Below are 16,819 nucleotides of genomic sequence, written 5' to 3'. Positions count from 1 at the left end.
GGGTGGGGGTCACTCACTCTGCAGCTCTATCCTGATGAAGTCTGTGATGCCCAAGTTCTCCATAAACACACCAGAGAAAACTGTGGTCTTAAAAAAGAACTGTACGTCGGCAGTGAGTTCTCCATGGAAAGTGGGGAAATGAAGGTATGAGGTCTCAGTGTTGAAGGAAGCCGAATTCCAAAATGACTCTGTTTATGCCAAAAAAAAAAAAAGGAAAAAAGAAAAACTCATGAATCATTTTTACTGAAATTTCTAGAAGCCTTCCCTGCCTCACTGAGTGTTCTCAGTCATGCCGTATCATCAGGACATCGCATTCGGTGATTATTTTAAGGGTTAGAATTCTGTGTTGAGAAAAGACTAAGGGTAAGAAAAGCAAAAGTGTGACTGATTGTCACACCAACAACATGGGCAAGAGATGAGGGAGAAGGTGACCAGGGAGGTGGAAAGACAGGTGTAGGTTGCAGGATCATTTTCAAGTTCAAGTCAACAAAATTCACTGTTAAATTGGATGCAAGTGGAAGAGAGTCTGAAATGACACCAAGAGTTTTGGGAATAATTTTGAAGAAGCAAGTTTGACAGGGATACATTACAATTGAAATCTCTATTTGGCACCAGGTGGATTTTTCGAGGCAGCAGTTGGTCTACGACTCAGGAAGCCAGATCATAGAATCTTGCTTTCCATATTTTTTGCAAATTAACAATAAACAAATACAATCCATCGTCCTAGTAATGCCCTTCATAGCAAAAACAAAAATCAGAACAAAACAAAAAACTCCTTTTTTTTTTTTCCTTCTGGTCCAGAATTTAATCCAGGACCACACTTCATATTTATTTCTCAAGCCTCTCTAGTGACCTTCATTCTAGACTTTTCTTGTCTTTCATGAATATGACTGCTATGGTTTAGATATAAGCAGACCCCCCAAATCTCATGGATGAGGCAATGCAAGAATTTTCAGAGGTGAAATGATTGGGTTATGAGAGACTTTAGCTAATCAGTGGATTAATCCATCCATATGGATTAACTGGGTAACCATAAACTGGTTGGGTGTGTCTCAAAGAGGTAGATCACTAGGGGCGTGGCTTTGGGATTGATATTTTGTCCCTGGGAACCAGGGCCTTCTCTCTACTTTCTGATTCCCATGTCCTGACCTTCTTTCCTTCTCCACGCCTTTCTACCATATTGTTTCACTTCATCTCAGACCCAGAGCAATGAAGTGAGCTGTCTGTGGACTGAGATCTCTGAAATGAGCCACAATAAACTTTTCCTCCTCTACGTTGTTCTTGTCAGGTCTTTTGATCACAGTGATGCAAAGCTGACTACAATAATAACCTCTTATTTTTTCATATTTTCTGGAGTATTTTTCAGTCGATTTGTAAAATGTTCCTCAATTTGGATATATCTGACACTTGTCATTAGATTAGTCTTGTGCATTTTTTGTCAAAAATAGCACAGAAAAACAAAAGGAATAAAGAAAGAGCCTTCAGAATGGGAGAAAATCTGCCAGTTACTCTTCTGTGAGGAGGTTACTAGCCAGGATATATAAAGATCTCAAAAAACACCCCAAAATTAACTCACTCAATAAATGGATAAAAAAAAATCTAAATAGACATTTCTCAAAAGAAGAAATACAAATGGCCAACAAATGTATGAGAAAAAAATGCTCAATATCCTTAGCAATCAGAGAAATACAAACCAAAACTACATTGAAATTTTACCTCACCCCAGTTAGAATGGCAATCATCAAGATTACAAATAATGATAGTTGCTGATGAGAACATGTAGGAAAAAGGTATATTCATAAATCATTGGTAGGACTGCAAATTAGTATGACCACTTTGGAAAGAAGTATGGAGATTCTTCAAAAGATAGGAATGGAACCATCATATGACCCAGCTATCCTGCTCATTGGTATTTATCCCAAAGAACTAAAATCAGCACACTGTAGTGACACATGTATACCATGTTTAGACAGCCCAATTCACAAGATTCATGCTATGAATCAGCCTGGGTGCCCATCAATAGACAAACAGATAAAGAAAATATTATATATATATGAATGTACGTATATATTCACAATGGGGTTATACTCAGCCATAAAAAAGAATGAAATTATGCCATTTGATGGCAAATGAATGAAATGGAGAACATCATGCAGAGTGAAATAATCCAGGCTCAGAAAGTCAGGGGTCAAATGTTTTCTCTCAAATACAGAAATTAGAGATAAAAAGGGAATAAAAATGGGGATCTTATTAAAATAGAAGGGAAACAAGAAGAGGATAGGCAGGGGAAAGGGGGAGAATTGGAGATGATGTTGGTCAAATTATGCTAGGTATGTGTATGAATATATTGCAATTAATTCCATTCACATATAATTACAACTCATAATTAAAAAACAATAAATAAGCACAAAGACCAATGAAGTAGAGGTAGGTGATCAAGGGGAGGGAGGAGGGGAGGTAAAGGAGACACACTAGGGATTGAAATGGATCTAGTTAAGTTATATGCATTAATGAATGCCAACATGAATGTCACTATGATGTAAAGCTGTAGTGCATTAATAAGAACATTTTTTTTCAAAAGCAGAGAAGTGATGCTCTGTCCTTCGGAGTGTATCACTTGCACTGTGCTAATGTGTCCCACTACTTGCCATGTTACTTTAATTGCTTTCTGCTATGGTATCTGTCATTGCTCCCATATAAAGTCAATATTTTTCTCTTTGTGATTTGAAACTATTTGGACATCTAATGGCCTTTACATAACCTGGTCCACTTTTCCATCCAGTGGTTTTATAGCAGATTGATGGTCCTTGAATTGTGGTGATACTGGTGATGTTCCATCATTCCTTGACATCGTGCTACTCTGTTAGGAAGGGCTTGTTTCTGGACCTCCTATTTGTTTTTTTATCCATTTCAATTTTTTATCCAGCATCACTCCTGGATCCCTATTGTTATAAATTGTTTATAATCTACTACTATCACTGATTTCAAGGCTTACGCTGTCCCAAATCAGGTCAGAGGGAGCCTTCTCAAGACCCTTTGACAAGAGCGGTTGATTGGACACAGTGCAATTTTTTGAGCAATTATTTTTATATAGCAGGACCTTCTGGGCTTATCCTCTACTTTCTCTGTCCCATCTCTGAAATCAGTCATTTTCCCAAGGAGTGGTGGTTTCTTTTCATGGAGAAGGATAGAAATGACATTCAGAAGTCAAGATATCAAGTCACATGCTTTTATCTCTTTGCTACTAAGGTGCCATGACTTCAAGGCCCTCTCAGTAGTCAGATGCAGGGAACAGGTGTATCGGCACATGCACCTACAGCACACACACACAAACACACCTTTTTGTGTATTTCATATTATCTACTGTGTATATGTTAAAACCCTTGAGTTCATGCTGATACCTCCTTTTCTAGCCTAGTACCACAGGGTGCTAGAATTAGGTCTTCCTTCTTTCCACATGGGTGACCCCATTCTCAGTGGGGTCACTGAGAAACATCTGGTTTTGTAATCCTCAGTGGATTTTCATGTTTCATGTTTCCCTTTCCCCATGGCCTGGCACAGTAGGGCCCACCATTCTGGGCTGCTTAAGGGAAGCTAAAAGAACCAACTGAAACTGTTTTAAAGAAAGTAGAGATGAAGAGAAAGAAGAAGGAGGAATTGGGGTAGGGGTGTCAGCCCTATTTTTAATTTTATTTAGAGACAGGGTCTCACTGAGTTGCTTAGCACCTCACTTTTGCTGAGGCTGGCTTTGAGCTTGCAATCCTCCTGCCCCAGCCTCCCGAGTCACTAGGATTACAGGTGTATGCAGCTGTAGAAGGAATTTTTGAAGAAAGAATTATTTTGACCATCACCTCACCCTCTGAAGTTTTGTTGAGAAATTGACATGAAGGAAATGCCCTGAGTCATCTCAGGGTTACACCCACATTCGGAGAGAAGTGGAGGGCTGGTATGAGTTGCCAGAGAACAAAGAATCCAGAAGAAAATTTAAGTGCAGAATTCTTACAGACCAGTGCTCGAGATCAGAACCTCAACAAACAGGAACCATGGCTCCAAATGTGAAGGAGCTAATACTGAAGTGTAAAAAGAACTGGATGCCTGTGGCATCCTGATATAAGTATAGGATACACATCATGTTGTGATGGGACCGCAGAACAGGACACTTGTAATTGTTGAAGATAAAGCAGCACAGAGAGCAGTTGATCAGACACAGTGCAAGAGACCCCTCCTTCATCAACTTGAGACATGGGGAAAAAAAGTGATAGAATGACAGACCCTAGACCTGAGATCACAGTTCAGAAGGGACAAGAAAGATGCATCAGATTGTGAGGAGCTGGATGCGAAGAAGAATTGAACCACATCATGTATCAATCAATCAAATGGATCAGAGCTGCCCGCTACACACCAACAAGTTAAAAAGCTATAACAAAGTAAGGAAGGGAGGGAGCGTGGCACGTGTATGGAGGAATGCTTAGATAAGTGCATTGAAGAGGAGACAGACAGAGATGAAAGGAACTGGAGGACAGAGGGCATGCATGGAGTAAAGCTGGCACATGTCTCAGATGCAGAGAATCCAACACATGAAACACAAGGCATTCAAAGCATAATAAAACCATTCTTCTTAAACAAGAACAAAGTATTGAGATCAAAAAGCACAGTGGTTGCAGAAAAATTAATAGAAAATGACTAAGACTCAGGCCTATTCTGGGTGATGAATAAGATTGAAGGGGGACAGGTCAAGAACTGGGGAGCGTCTAAGGTCTCACCCCACTGCAGCTGGCCACAGTTTCACAGAGCCTGAGAGAAAACACACCTTTCTGGGTTGGAGTCAAAGGACTTTATTATTTATATCACCATGAGATGTGTGAGCATCTCAGTGTGAGCATGGTGGCCTTGCTCTGAATCTCACAGAGCCATGTGATTGGTGTGTGATGAGGATCCCAGGGACAGGAGCCCAGAACTTTCTGAGCAAGCAGCAAATGGCCCAGTGCCCTTCACTCTGGGGACTGGTGAATCATTGGTGGTGATGATGTACTCTCCTGGAGCTACTCTGTTTCCCACACATGCACAGAAACTGCCTGGTATTAGGGGACAGCAATGACACACACTCTGACACTCTCAGCAAGGACATGCAGGGATGCTCAGGGTCCACATTGGATGACCCCTCAGCAGCACCCTCCTCATATTAAGGGAGAGAAGTAAAAATCAATACTCCAGATGTCTGCCCAGCAGCATACGATGCTTATGAGAAAAAAACATTGGAACTTTCCCTAAGGAAGGAGGTCTCTATGTCGAGCCACTAGCTGCTCGTGTACTAGGGCAACAGAGGATCCTCACAGGTTTGAAAGAATTCTGGGACTATGGAGGTAATGAGCCCTGAGCGGGTGAGGAAAACCTTGACCATGGCGTTCAACCTTGAATGAAAATCCCGCAGGGAAAAACACTATCTAATACCAGAGCCCATGATGGTGATGTGGTGTGTACAGGGTCTGAGAAAAGAAAGTGGCATTCCCTGTTTTTATACCGTTAACGGTGTCCTGAAAATATAAGGGCAATCAACCAACATTCTCAATCATTCACAAATTTGGGAAATAGTTTTCTTAAGGACTGTTCCGGAAGAAAAACAATAAATGGACAATTAACCAGTCAACCAAATAATATGTTAAAATAAAGAGAAGTCATTCTCTGTAAACTAATACAGGGTGAGCATCCATAATCCAAAAATCTGAAATCTAAAATGTTCCGTATCCAAAAGTTTTTGACGCCACAAGAGGGAAATTCCACATCTGGCCTCGTATGACAGGTCACAGTCAAAATGCACATGCACCAAAAATATTGTATAAAATTACCTTTGGCCTATTTGTATAAGGTTTACACGAAACACGAGTGTCATTTAGACTTGGGTTCCATCTCCAAGAGATCTCATTAACGCGTAGGCAAACATTTCCAAGTCTGAAAAACACCGCTTTCCAAAACATCTTGGGTCCCGAGCATCTCGGGTGAGAGAGATTTAAACGGCTGTTCACTCGTGAAATGTTCATCTTTAGCACAGACGCAGTGCTTTTCCATCCCTGTGCTCATTATGGTGTGGATTTAGAATGTCCCCCAAAGCCCATGGGTGCCCAGCCTGTGTCACTATTGGGAGGTGGTAGAGTCTTTAGTGGGTGAGTCTAAGTGGAGGAGGTTGGGTCATATAGTGTGTGCCCATGAAGGGGCACTGGGTCCTGGCCCCTTCCTGTCTCTTTGCTGTGCAGCTGTGGCAAGGTGAACACTCCCCTCTGACTCTCTCTCCCACCATGATGCCCTGTGCCGCCACAGGTCCAAGCAAAGGGCCAAGTGTCCATGGACCCAACCTCCAAAACTGTGACTCAGAATAAACCTTTCTCCCTTTAAGGTTTTCATCTCAGATCTTTGGTCATAGCCACAGAAAGCTGAGGAGCACGAGGCTATCTGATATCTGCTCTGGTCCCAGCACTGCCGTGAATTTTCTCTCCAGCCAAAATAAGGGCACTTACTTAGTTTTTTTAAATAATCAAAGTATGTTATTATAAAGAGAAAGCTTTTTTTTCCTGCCAGCACTTACTGTCCCCCTGGCAGAGCAGAGGCCCCAACGTATACACAGCTTCAGAGGGCGGTCGGCCTCTGTCCGTCATCACCACTTGAATGACTGGAAGGTACTCCTTCTGGGAAAGGACTGTGATGTCACTGGTCCTGGAAAACGACAAAGGGACCCTTAAGATGACTCCAGTTCTCTCTCTCTCTCTCTCTCTCTCTCTCTCTCTCACACACACACACACACACACACACACACAGTCACCTGTGATCTCTTATTTGAAACTGACATTTCAGGACTTAATGGAACACTTACAAATATTTTTGGCATTTTGAGAGCACAGAAACTGTTAAAAACTGAAATCAAAGTTTCTCTGTACATGATTGTGACTTTGTAGGCCATGTAGCCTCTGCGACTACTCAGCTCGGCCACAGGCACTAATGATGGGCATGATTGTGGGGTGATCAAAATTTATGGACACTGAAATTTGAACTTCATAACAAGTTTGATGTGTCATAAAACGCTCTTCCTTCCAACTACTTAAAAATGTAAAACATTTCTTAGTTCATGGGCCAGACAATAACAGGTGAGTGGGCAGACGTGACTCACAGCAGTAGTTTAGCGACTCCTGATCCATTTGCCAATTCCTGAACTCACCGAACACAGAGAATAAAAGGGGCAAATCAAGAAGGGGGCTCATTTTGCAAGCACCGGATAGTATTTTCAAGATAATCAAGCATATAAAACTGCTCTTTAAAAATTAGTCTCAGGATACTACTCAAGCGATTATCAATTACAGATATAAATAGTTACAGATTTAGGTCTTCACAGAATTTTACCATTAAATATTTGAAATCCTTTTATGGTTATTGGGTATTTCTTTCCTCAATAACTTTGTAAATTGTAAAATTAAACCTACAGATCACAATGAATTAAATAGAATACCTTTATAAGTAAAACACAAGTTAATGTATGTGAAAGTTCTGTGAGATGCAGAACCCAGCTATCCAGTGGACAAACATCGATCAGGCCCTGAGCGAGGCACTGAGGACACATGGGAAAAAACAGTGTGTGCCCCTAGTGCACAGCCCACCGGGCACTATGTTCCAACCATAGTTATGGCCATCAACATCTTCCTACGTGTGAGTGACTGAGAAATACAAGCAGGTCTGGAGCAGGAGCTGGGAGGGCCTGGGGTCCTGGTCACAGCTGTGCCACTCCTATTCTCTCTGTCCAAAATAATGGCATTCATCTCTTCTTTTGCAACCTGTTTATGTTTATTTTGTGACACTCAGTTGTGTACGTATTCTGATTCAGAGACAAGGCACCCTTACTCTGGTTCCTCGTCCTGCTCTAGAATCTCTATAGAATCTAATAAATACTCTTGTCCTTAAGTCACTCATTTCTAAAACCTTCCTTGGCGTGGATTTATGGCCAAAGATCAGAATAATTAATATCAAATCATGTAAATCCTTTCATAGTGGCAAAAAATAAAGTTTTCTTAAGTTTTTATTAAAGACTTTAGGTATCAAAGCTTGAAATTGGAAAAGATAGAAATAAAATAAAATGGCTATATTAAGATTTTCATCATGTAAATAAATGAAGTAATCTGTAATGTATAAAAGAGATATCAATTAATGTAAGTCAGGTACTCTGCAATATGTGAAATATTTAGTGATACAGAAAGATTATTTCTCATATCCAGACTAACATCCCATAAGCTTACCTAGTCATTGATGTTTGTGCAAAGAACAGAGCATGAGTTATGAATTGTCACCATCATTTAGCTCTGGAGTGGACTGATGGTTGACAAGCAGAAATGTTCTCCTAGGAAACAGGGTAGGTCAGCTTAGGAGGCTGTGTATGAACACAGCAGGCATCAAAACCAGCATTTCTATCATTTCTATCATCTCATCAAGGTAGTCTAGTAGGGGAGCTGCACTTCTATGAGCTATTTATGAAGGATGCTTGAATTTTAAAAACTCATTTTGCATAGAAGCTCCAAGTTTCTTGACGTTTAACGCAGCATACAAAATACTGAGCTGTGTAAGGTGACAGCTTGTGTAGGGCACCTCAGTTGCATTGGAGGAGATACTAAGTCTCCCCCTCCCCCATTATTTTGGAAAGCTCCCAGTCAATCATAAAAAAGGCTAACATTTTTCACCAATTTTTTGTTGGTATAGGCAGATCTCAACCTTTGCAGATTTATATAGATTATTGAAGATTTGCCATAGTTACCAGACTTCCTCAAAATTTCTTCAGCAATTGGGACTTGTTTTTTTTTTCTTTTTTCCCTATTATTTTCTGAAATTTATACTACAGGTAAAGTAGTCCTAATTTGAAAACCTAAAATGGGAAAACCTCCAAAACATAAAACATTTTGAGCCCCAACATGATGCCACGGGTGGAAAACTCCACTCAAGACCTTTTGTGATGGTCAAAGTCAAAATGAAGATGCATTAAAAATATTGTATACAGGTCCCTTTAGGCTGTGTGTATTCAGGGTTCAGACTTGAGTTTCATCCCTGAGATATCTCATTAAGTATTTGCAAATATTCCAGATTCCCCAAATCCAAATTCTGACACACTTCTGATCCCAGGCATTTCAGATAAGGAATACTGAGCCTCTAGGTAGTGTAAACATGGGAAGAGTATATTTCTAGATATGATAACCCCTTCCAGTAGTATTAAAAATTCAGTAAGAGAGCTTTCAAAGACTTTTTGCTTGAAAGTTCCCATTGTTCTAGAAATTATGCTTTCCTAAGAAATGCCATGACTTCTAAGAACTACTATTAATTGTTTACCAAGAGATTTGATTTGATGCAAAGTAGAGCTATAAATTTGGGGGGTTGTTAAAAAAGCCAAAAAGGAAAAATGTTGAGTCCACCTCAACATTTAATAACTAGGTTAGTAATAAAATACATATCATGGTCCACAACTAATCTTAAAATCTTTCCAGTTTTTCAACTTCTGTTTCATTGACCTCTTGCCTCTCTCTTGGCCAATTCAGCCTGCATTAATTAATTACTATCGTAATACAATTTGTCTTGATATGTGCTAGGACCCATCTCATCATCTTGATCTTCATCTTAAAAATCATCTTGCTTATTCTTTGAGTTTCCATATGGATTTGAAAATCCACTTGTTGCAATCCACGCCAATCAGTAAAACACTTGGCATTTGTTAGAAATCCCACTAAGTTTATAGAATAATTTGGAAAAATTACATCTTTAAAAGAGGGCTTCTCAATAGCAGTGTTTTTGACATTTAGACTGCATAGTTTTGTTCCATGAGGGTTGTACAGTGCATTGTAGAATATTTAGCACTTTTTTTTTTGTACTAAGGATTGAAACCAGGGGTGCTTTATCACTAAGTCACATTCCCAGCCACTTTTATATTTTATTTAGAGACAAGGTCCCACTGAGTTGCTTAGTGCCTCGCTAAGTTGCTGAGGCTGGCTTTGACTCATGATCCCCCTGCTTCAGCCTCCCAAGGCCTTTAGCACTTACTAAAGACACAGAAACATTCCTTCCTTTGTGACCACAAAACTGTCTTCAGATAAAACAAGCATTCCCCGGGGGATCAAAAGCATACTTGATTGAGGACTACTGCTTTAAGCTACTACTGACTCATAGAATCTATGACAGTAGTGAATCAATCTATTTATTTGTCTTCTAAATCTCAATATTTTTTAAGATAAAAGTATTATACTTATTCTAAAGAAATTTACATTATAACATAGCAAATAGTTTTTATTAAGTCTTGCAGTGTTAATTAATTTATGCTTTTATAGATATTCAAGTAATTTCTCAATACTGATTGATCGAAAATTCAGCTTCTCAACTGAACTCTCATTCACCCTGATAGTATTTCATTATATCACCTTCAATTTTCTGTGTAGGCAATCATGTCATTGGTAGGTAATGATGGCAGCTTTGTTTCCTTTTTTACAAACTTTTCATCATTTGTTTGTTGTGTGTTTCTGTGTATGTGTGTAGGTGTTTGTAACTGTCATGTGTATGAGCTTTTGTGTTTTCTACAATGAATGGTTGCAATATCAATTTTCTTAACTTTAGTTTTGAAATACTCTTGCCTGTTTCACTTACTGATTCTCCCTAGTCATGTTGAAATCTTTCAGTGTTTTGAATAATATCTCTATTTCCCTTTGCTTCCTTGCTAATTCTTTCTTGATATACTTTTTTTTCTTGATATACTTCTGATGGTGCATATGAGAGTTGTTGGAGCATCTCATCAACAAATCTCAGCATCATATAGGGTCCAACTTTATCCCCAACGGTGTGGTTGTCTTTGTCTGACCTAATACAGCTACACCTGCTTCCTTTTGATTTGTATTTACCTGGTAAAAATGTCTCACCCTTCTACCTCCAACTTTACTGGGTGCTTATGTTCTCTTCTGTGAACAAGCTATGGTTTCTTTAAAAAATATAATATGATAATGCCTAACGTCTGACTTCAAAATGGACAGAGAGTGCCTCACATTCACTGGGGTTAGTTGCACATCTGGATATGTTTAGACTATCTTATGTTTTGCTTTATATCTGCCCTGAATAATAATTAAACAAAAGTCCTTAGACAAAAATATAAAATAATAATAATAAATATAAAACAATATTATATATAGCTGCAGGGATCATCCTAACTAGCAAAACAACTTATGGATTTTTGGAGAAGTTGAATTCTATGATGTATGTATATTGTAGAGAATGTATAAAAGACTCTTGAACAATGTCTACTATAAATTTATACCTATAGATTGACTTGGAGCATAGCTTAACATTTTACATTATTAGAGTGCCTTTTACATATGTGTATTTTATGTTAAATGTATGGTATATTGGAATTACTGTAGAAATTTAATGAAAAAGTCTTGCTTTAATTGGTGTGCTATCTAATTATCTTTTTTTTTTTTCATATACTGCTTTAAATGAGCTCCTGACTACATCAAACAGGAGCTAAATGGGTGGGGGATATAGTTGATTCCTTTTATATAAAACCTCTTGGTGTTCCATCGTGTTAATGGAGTTCCCATGTTAAAGTTTACTCACAAATTCCTAAGAAATATATAGTGTTATCTCCTAAATATATTTAAGACAAAGCTTTGGAGGAATTCACCTTCTGAATTATTGCCATGAGTGCCAGATTGCTCAATTAAACTGAACTTCAGAGAGAAGACACTTGACTTTTAGTGAGTGGGAGACTTACCAAGTACTTCCAATTGAAGAAGAATAAAAAGCACATTATCTGGTATTCGCAGTGAAATAGTGAATCTTTGGTCATACAATTTAATCTTTCAATTAACTGAAGGTATTCCATCCAAACTTATACTTTTAAGTTACTTGAACATCATGTAGTTACTTATTTGTACCGATCTGACTGCTGTGTAATTAACTATGCATAACTGAGGAATAAAAACTACATTTCTGTGCAGGGACAGCATGTGAAAATCACCATTCATCCTGGTCACCGTCACAGCTGCAGTGATACTGAGAGTCCAGGCAGCTCCCCTCTCGTCCACAAGTGCACTTTTGTGCATCTGGCAGAGAACCTCCCCAGTAAGTGTGAGTTCCATTGGTTCTTGTAGCCCACCAGCTCAGTGGGGTTCCATCTGAAAGACAAGTATGAGAAAGGTGACATCTATTTTGCCCCTCCCCCACCCCCACCCCACCTCCGTCCAAAATAGTTCCCTTTATTCCCAGGTCTAAAATGCAAGTGTGTGTGTGTGTGTGTGTATGTGTGTGTTTGTGTAAGAGAAGGAAGATACACTTCACTTCAGAAGCTATATTTTACTCCTGCCAATAAAAATGTGGTTTCTCCAAATATATGGGCCAAGCTTCTCCCCTCAGTGTTTCAATATCTAGGCTTAAATAATCCCCATCATCTATTTTTATTTTATTAGGAAATGAGTCCTTAACTTACTTGTACATGGATATCACATATTTTCCATAAAAATAACATTCAAAAAACATTTGCCATCAAAACAAGAGTAAGAGTAATTTATATACCCAGGATGAATCTGTTTGAGATGACAAATGCTCCCAGAGCAAGTTCAATGTCATACAGAAACAATGATCTATCGCCCCACATTTTTTTTTTTAAAGAAAAGTTGCTATACATTAGGCCTTTGGAAAGGCATGGCACCCTCTGTCAGGACTTAACACATATTTTTGAGATTTGTGTTTTTCTTGTATTACAAGGCCTGACTATTTATCTGGAGGCTAAATAAACGCATGGATAGGTCTTCTTCAAGTCTCAAGTGAACATGATGCTGAGAAACCAAGTCTGCCCGGTGCAGATGTTCAGTGCCATCTCCCCAACCCTGGCTGTGGTCAGATGACAGAGCTGGGAGCTATTGCCGCAGTCTGGCTGGGCACAAATCACGAGCCACTCGAGCAGGAACAAACTTTATTTCTGAACTCCACCAGCACACTCCACACACGCTCCCCAGGAACTCTGCGGCTCCTCCAGGAACACCCAACCGGAAATCCCTCCTCCGGCACTTCCCCAACCAATGCGAACTCTTCAGGAATCCCTGCGAGAGCTCAACCGGAACTCAACGGGAACTCAGCGAGAACTCAAAAGTCATCATCTTAATGGCTCGCTGGCATCACCTCTCAACCACTACTTCTGGCAAAAATGCCATGCGTCATCCTGACTCGGCTGTGGCCCTCAACAAGCTATCTCAGCTGTACAGAACCACATGTTAAGACCAGGCATGCTGTGGGGAGGGGGCCAGGATGCACATGGCAGTGAGCCTGGGATGATTACAGAAGCAGGTGTGCAGGTTAGCCCTCTTAGAGGAAGATGCAGGAGAAGATAAATTGCAGTCATCCCAAAATTAGAGGATGAAGAAAATGGAATTGGATTGCTTCAATCAATTTCCCAAATGTGCTTGATCATTTGGTGCTGTTTTTCAAATTTGTAAGTTGTTATTGTTGGGCCTTGAGTTGAGATCTGGAACTTATCCCAGGTTCTACCTTTAATGCTTAATACAACTCAATTATGATTCATTTATAGGTAATATCTCTGCATTCATCATCCTCACTTCCACCCTCCCACCCCCAAAAGAAAGGAAATTTAAAAAAGCAAAAGCAATCCTGAGAAATTTATAGAGGAGTCAATATCTAGAATCTCTTAAAAATACATTGAAAGCTTGTTACTAGGAAATAAGAGATACTCAGAAAATTTAATATTCTTTTCTCAAAATGCTACTTTGAGAAATGCTACATTACTTCCTTCACCACTACACTTGCTAGATTGAAGAGAAAAATACTCACTATATCCTAGTGCAATTTACCTGCAAATCTCCCTGTAAAGTGGTAAAAAATAAGTTTTTGAGAGATAGTAAATATCTTTGGTTCTGCTCAAATGTCTTAGAGAACAATCAAAAGACTTCTGGTAAATTTCCAGACTGATGAGGATGGCGTACACTTATTTTTTCCTGCTTCTCCCCACCAAGCACAATGATAAACCCTAGAGATAACACACAAGAAGAACCACAGGAGATTCTGAAAGGAGGAAAGAGGAAGGCTAACTGGTTAGGACCCTGAACTGGAGGGAAATTACCATAGTTCATATAGAATTTCATTACAATTCCCCATTCATGTTAAAATAAAAAGTTTCTCAGAAGGAAGAAAGATGATATGGATTAGAAAAAATTAGCTCTATATAAAGAAAGAAGGAGCATTAAAGAAAGAATAAATGAAGCTAAAATATAATATTTTGACGATCAATTGGGGTTCATCCCAGGAATGCAATGTTCAACATTTGGAAATCAATAAATGTGATTCATCACATCAATAGATGCAGAAAAAGCATTTGGCTAAATACAGCTCCTCCTCATGTTCAAAACATTAGAAAAACTAGGGATAACAGGAACGTATCTCAATATCGCAAAAGGTATCTATGCTTAGCCCCAGGCCAACATCATTCTAAAAGAAGAAAAATTGAAAGCATTCCCTCTAAAAACTGGAACAAGACAGGGATGCCCTCTTTCAACACTTCTATTTAACATGGTTCTTGAAACACTGGCCAGAGCAATTAGACAGATGAAAGAAATTAAAGGGATACAGATAGGAAAAGAAGAACTCAAATTAGCACTATTTGCTGATATTATGATTCTATACTTAGAAAACCCAAAAAAATCCACCAGAAAACTTCTAGAACTAGTAAATGAATTCAGCAAAGTAGCAGGATACAAAATCAACACCCATAAATCAAAGGCATTTCTGTATGTCAGTGACAAATCCTCTGAAAGGTAAACAAGGAAAACTATCCCATTTACAGTAGCCTCAAAAATAAATAAATAAAATACTTGGGAATCAATGAAAGAGGCAAAAGATCTCTACAACAAAAACCACATAATACTAAGGTAAGAAATTAAAGAAGACCTTAGAAGATGGAAAGGGAGATCTCCCTTGTTCTTGGATAGGCAAAATTAATATTGTCAAAATGACCATACTACCAAAAGCACTATACAGACTTAATGCAATTTCAATCAAAATCCCAATGACATTCCTCATAGAAATAGAAAAATCAGTCATGAAATTCATCTGAAACATAAGAGATCCAGAATAGCTAAAGCAATCCTTAGCAGGAAGACTGAAGCAGGTGGGATCACTATACCAGAACTTAAACTATACTACAGAGTAATATTAACAAAAACAGCATGATATTGGCATCAAAACAGACTTGTAGATCAATAGTACAGAATAGAGGACACAGAGACTAACCCACATAATTACAGTTATCTTATATTAGACAAAGGCGCCAAAAGCATACATTGGAGAAAAAAGATAGCCTCTTCAACAAATGGTGCTGGGAAAACTGGAAATCCATATGCAACAAAATGAAATTAAACCCCTATTTCTCACTATGCACAAAACTCAACTCAAAGTAGATCAAGAACCTAGGAATTAAACCAGAGACACTATGTCTATTAGAAAAAAAGTAGACCCAAATCTCCATCATGTTGGATTAGGCCCTAACTTCCTTAATAAGACTCCTGTAGTGCAAGAATTAATATCAAGAATCAATAAATGGAATAGATTCAAACTAAGAAGCTTTTTCTCAGCAAAAGAAACCATCAGTGAGTTCAATAGAGAGCCTACAATTTGGGAAAAAATTTCTACTACACACACATCAGATAGAGCACTAATCTCTAGGACATATAAAGGACTCAAAAATCTTAACACCAAAAAAACAAATAACCCAACCAATAAATGGACCAAGGACCTGAAGAGACACTTCTCAGAGGATGATATACAATGAATCAAAAAATATGTGAAAAAATGTTCATCATCACTAGCAATTAGAGAAATGCAAATCAAAACTACTCTAAGATTTCATCTCACTTCAGTCAGAATGGCAGCTATTAAGAATATAAACAACAATAAGTGTTGGTGAGGATGTGGGGGGGAAGACACACTCATACATTGCTGGCGGGACTGCAAATTGGTCCAGCCAATATGGAAAACAGTATGGAGAATCCTTGGAAAACTGGAAATGAAACCATGATTTGTCAGCCATCCCACTCCTCAGTCTATACCCTAAGGACTTAAAAGCAGCATACTACAGGGACACAGCCACATCAATGGTTATAGCAGCACAATTCACAATAGCTGAACTGTGGAACCAACCTAGATTCCCTTCAGTAGATGAATGAATAAAGAAAATGTGGTCTATATACACAATGAAATATTATTCAGTACTAAAAAAGAATAAAATCATGGCATTTGCAGGTAAATGGATGGAGTTGGAGAATATAATGCTAAGTGAAGTTAGCCACTCCCAAAAAAACCAAATGCTCAATGTTTTCTCTGATTTAAGGATGTTGATTCATAATGTGGTTGGAGGGGAATGGAAGAATTAGATGAACTCTAGATAAGGGAAAGGGGAAAAGGGGAAGAAGGGAAAAGGAGGAAGCAAGGGGGTAGGAAAGATGGTGGAATGAGACGAACATCATTACTCTAAGCACATGTATGAAGACATGAATGGTGTGACGCTACTTTGTGTACAACCAGAGATATGAAAGATTGTGCTCTATATGTATAATATAAATTGTAATGCATTCTGCTGTCATATATAAAAGATTAAAATTTAAAAAAAATGAAAAAAGGAAATAAAACAGAATGGTAAAAATGGAAAATGATAAATATATTTATGGAATGACTATCAGGTATTAAGTCTAGTATTTAAATGCAATTATTGTAGCATTTATTAAGCACTGATAATAGCAGAATATGAGAAATA

General features: G+C 38.5%; 1 protein-coding gene across 1 annotated transcript in view; it reads right to left on the bottom strand.

Annotated features, from left to right (window-relative positions):
• LOC107159664 (contactin-associated protein-like 3) overlaps positions 1-16,819 on the bottom strand; it is a 204,593-nt gene that overhangs the window by 26,371 nt on the left and 161,403 nt on the right. Inside the window, 3 exon segments of the mRNA XM_048800526.1 lie at positions 18-188; positions 6,581-6,708; positions 12,020-12,176. Coding sequence (XP_048656483.1) covers positions 18-188; positions 6,581-6,708; positions 12,020-12,176 — 456 coding nt within the window.

This window comes from Marmota marmota, unplaced genomic scaffold, assembly GCF_001458135.2.
Source record: "Marmota marmota marmota unplaced genomic scaffold, marMar, whole genome shotgun sequence".
NCBI classification, from domain to species: Eukaryota; Metazoa; Chordata; class Mammalia; order Rodentia; family Sciuridae; genus Marmota; species Marmota marmota.
This window is presented reverse-complemented; position numbering and strand designations above follow the sequence as displayed.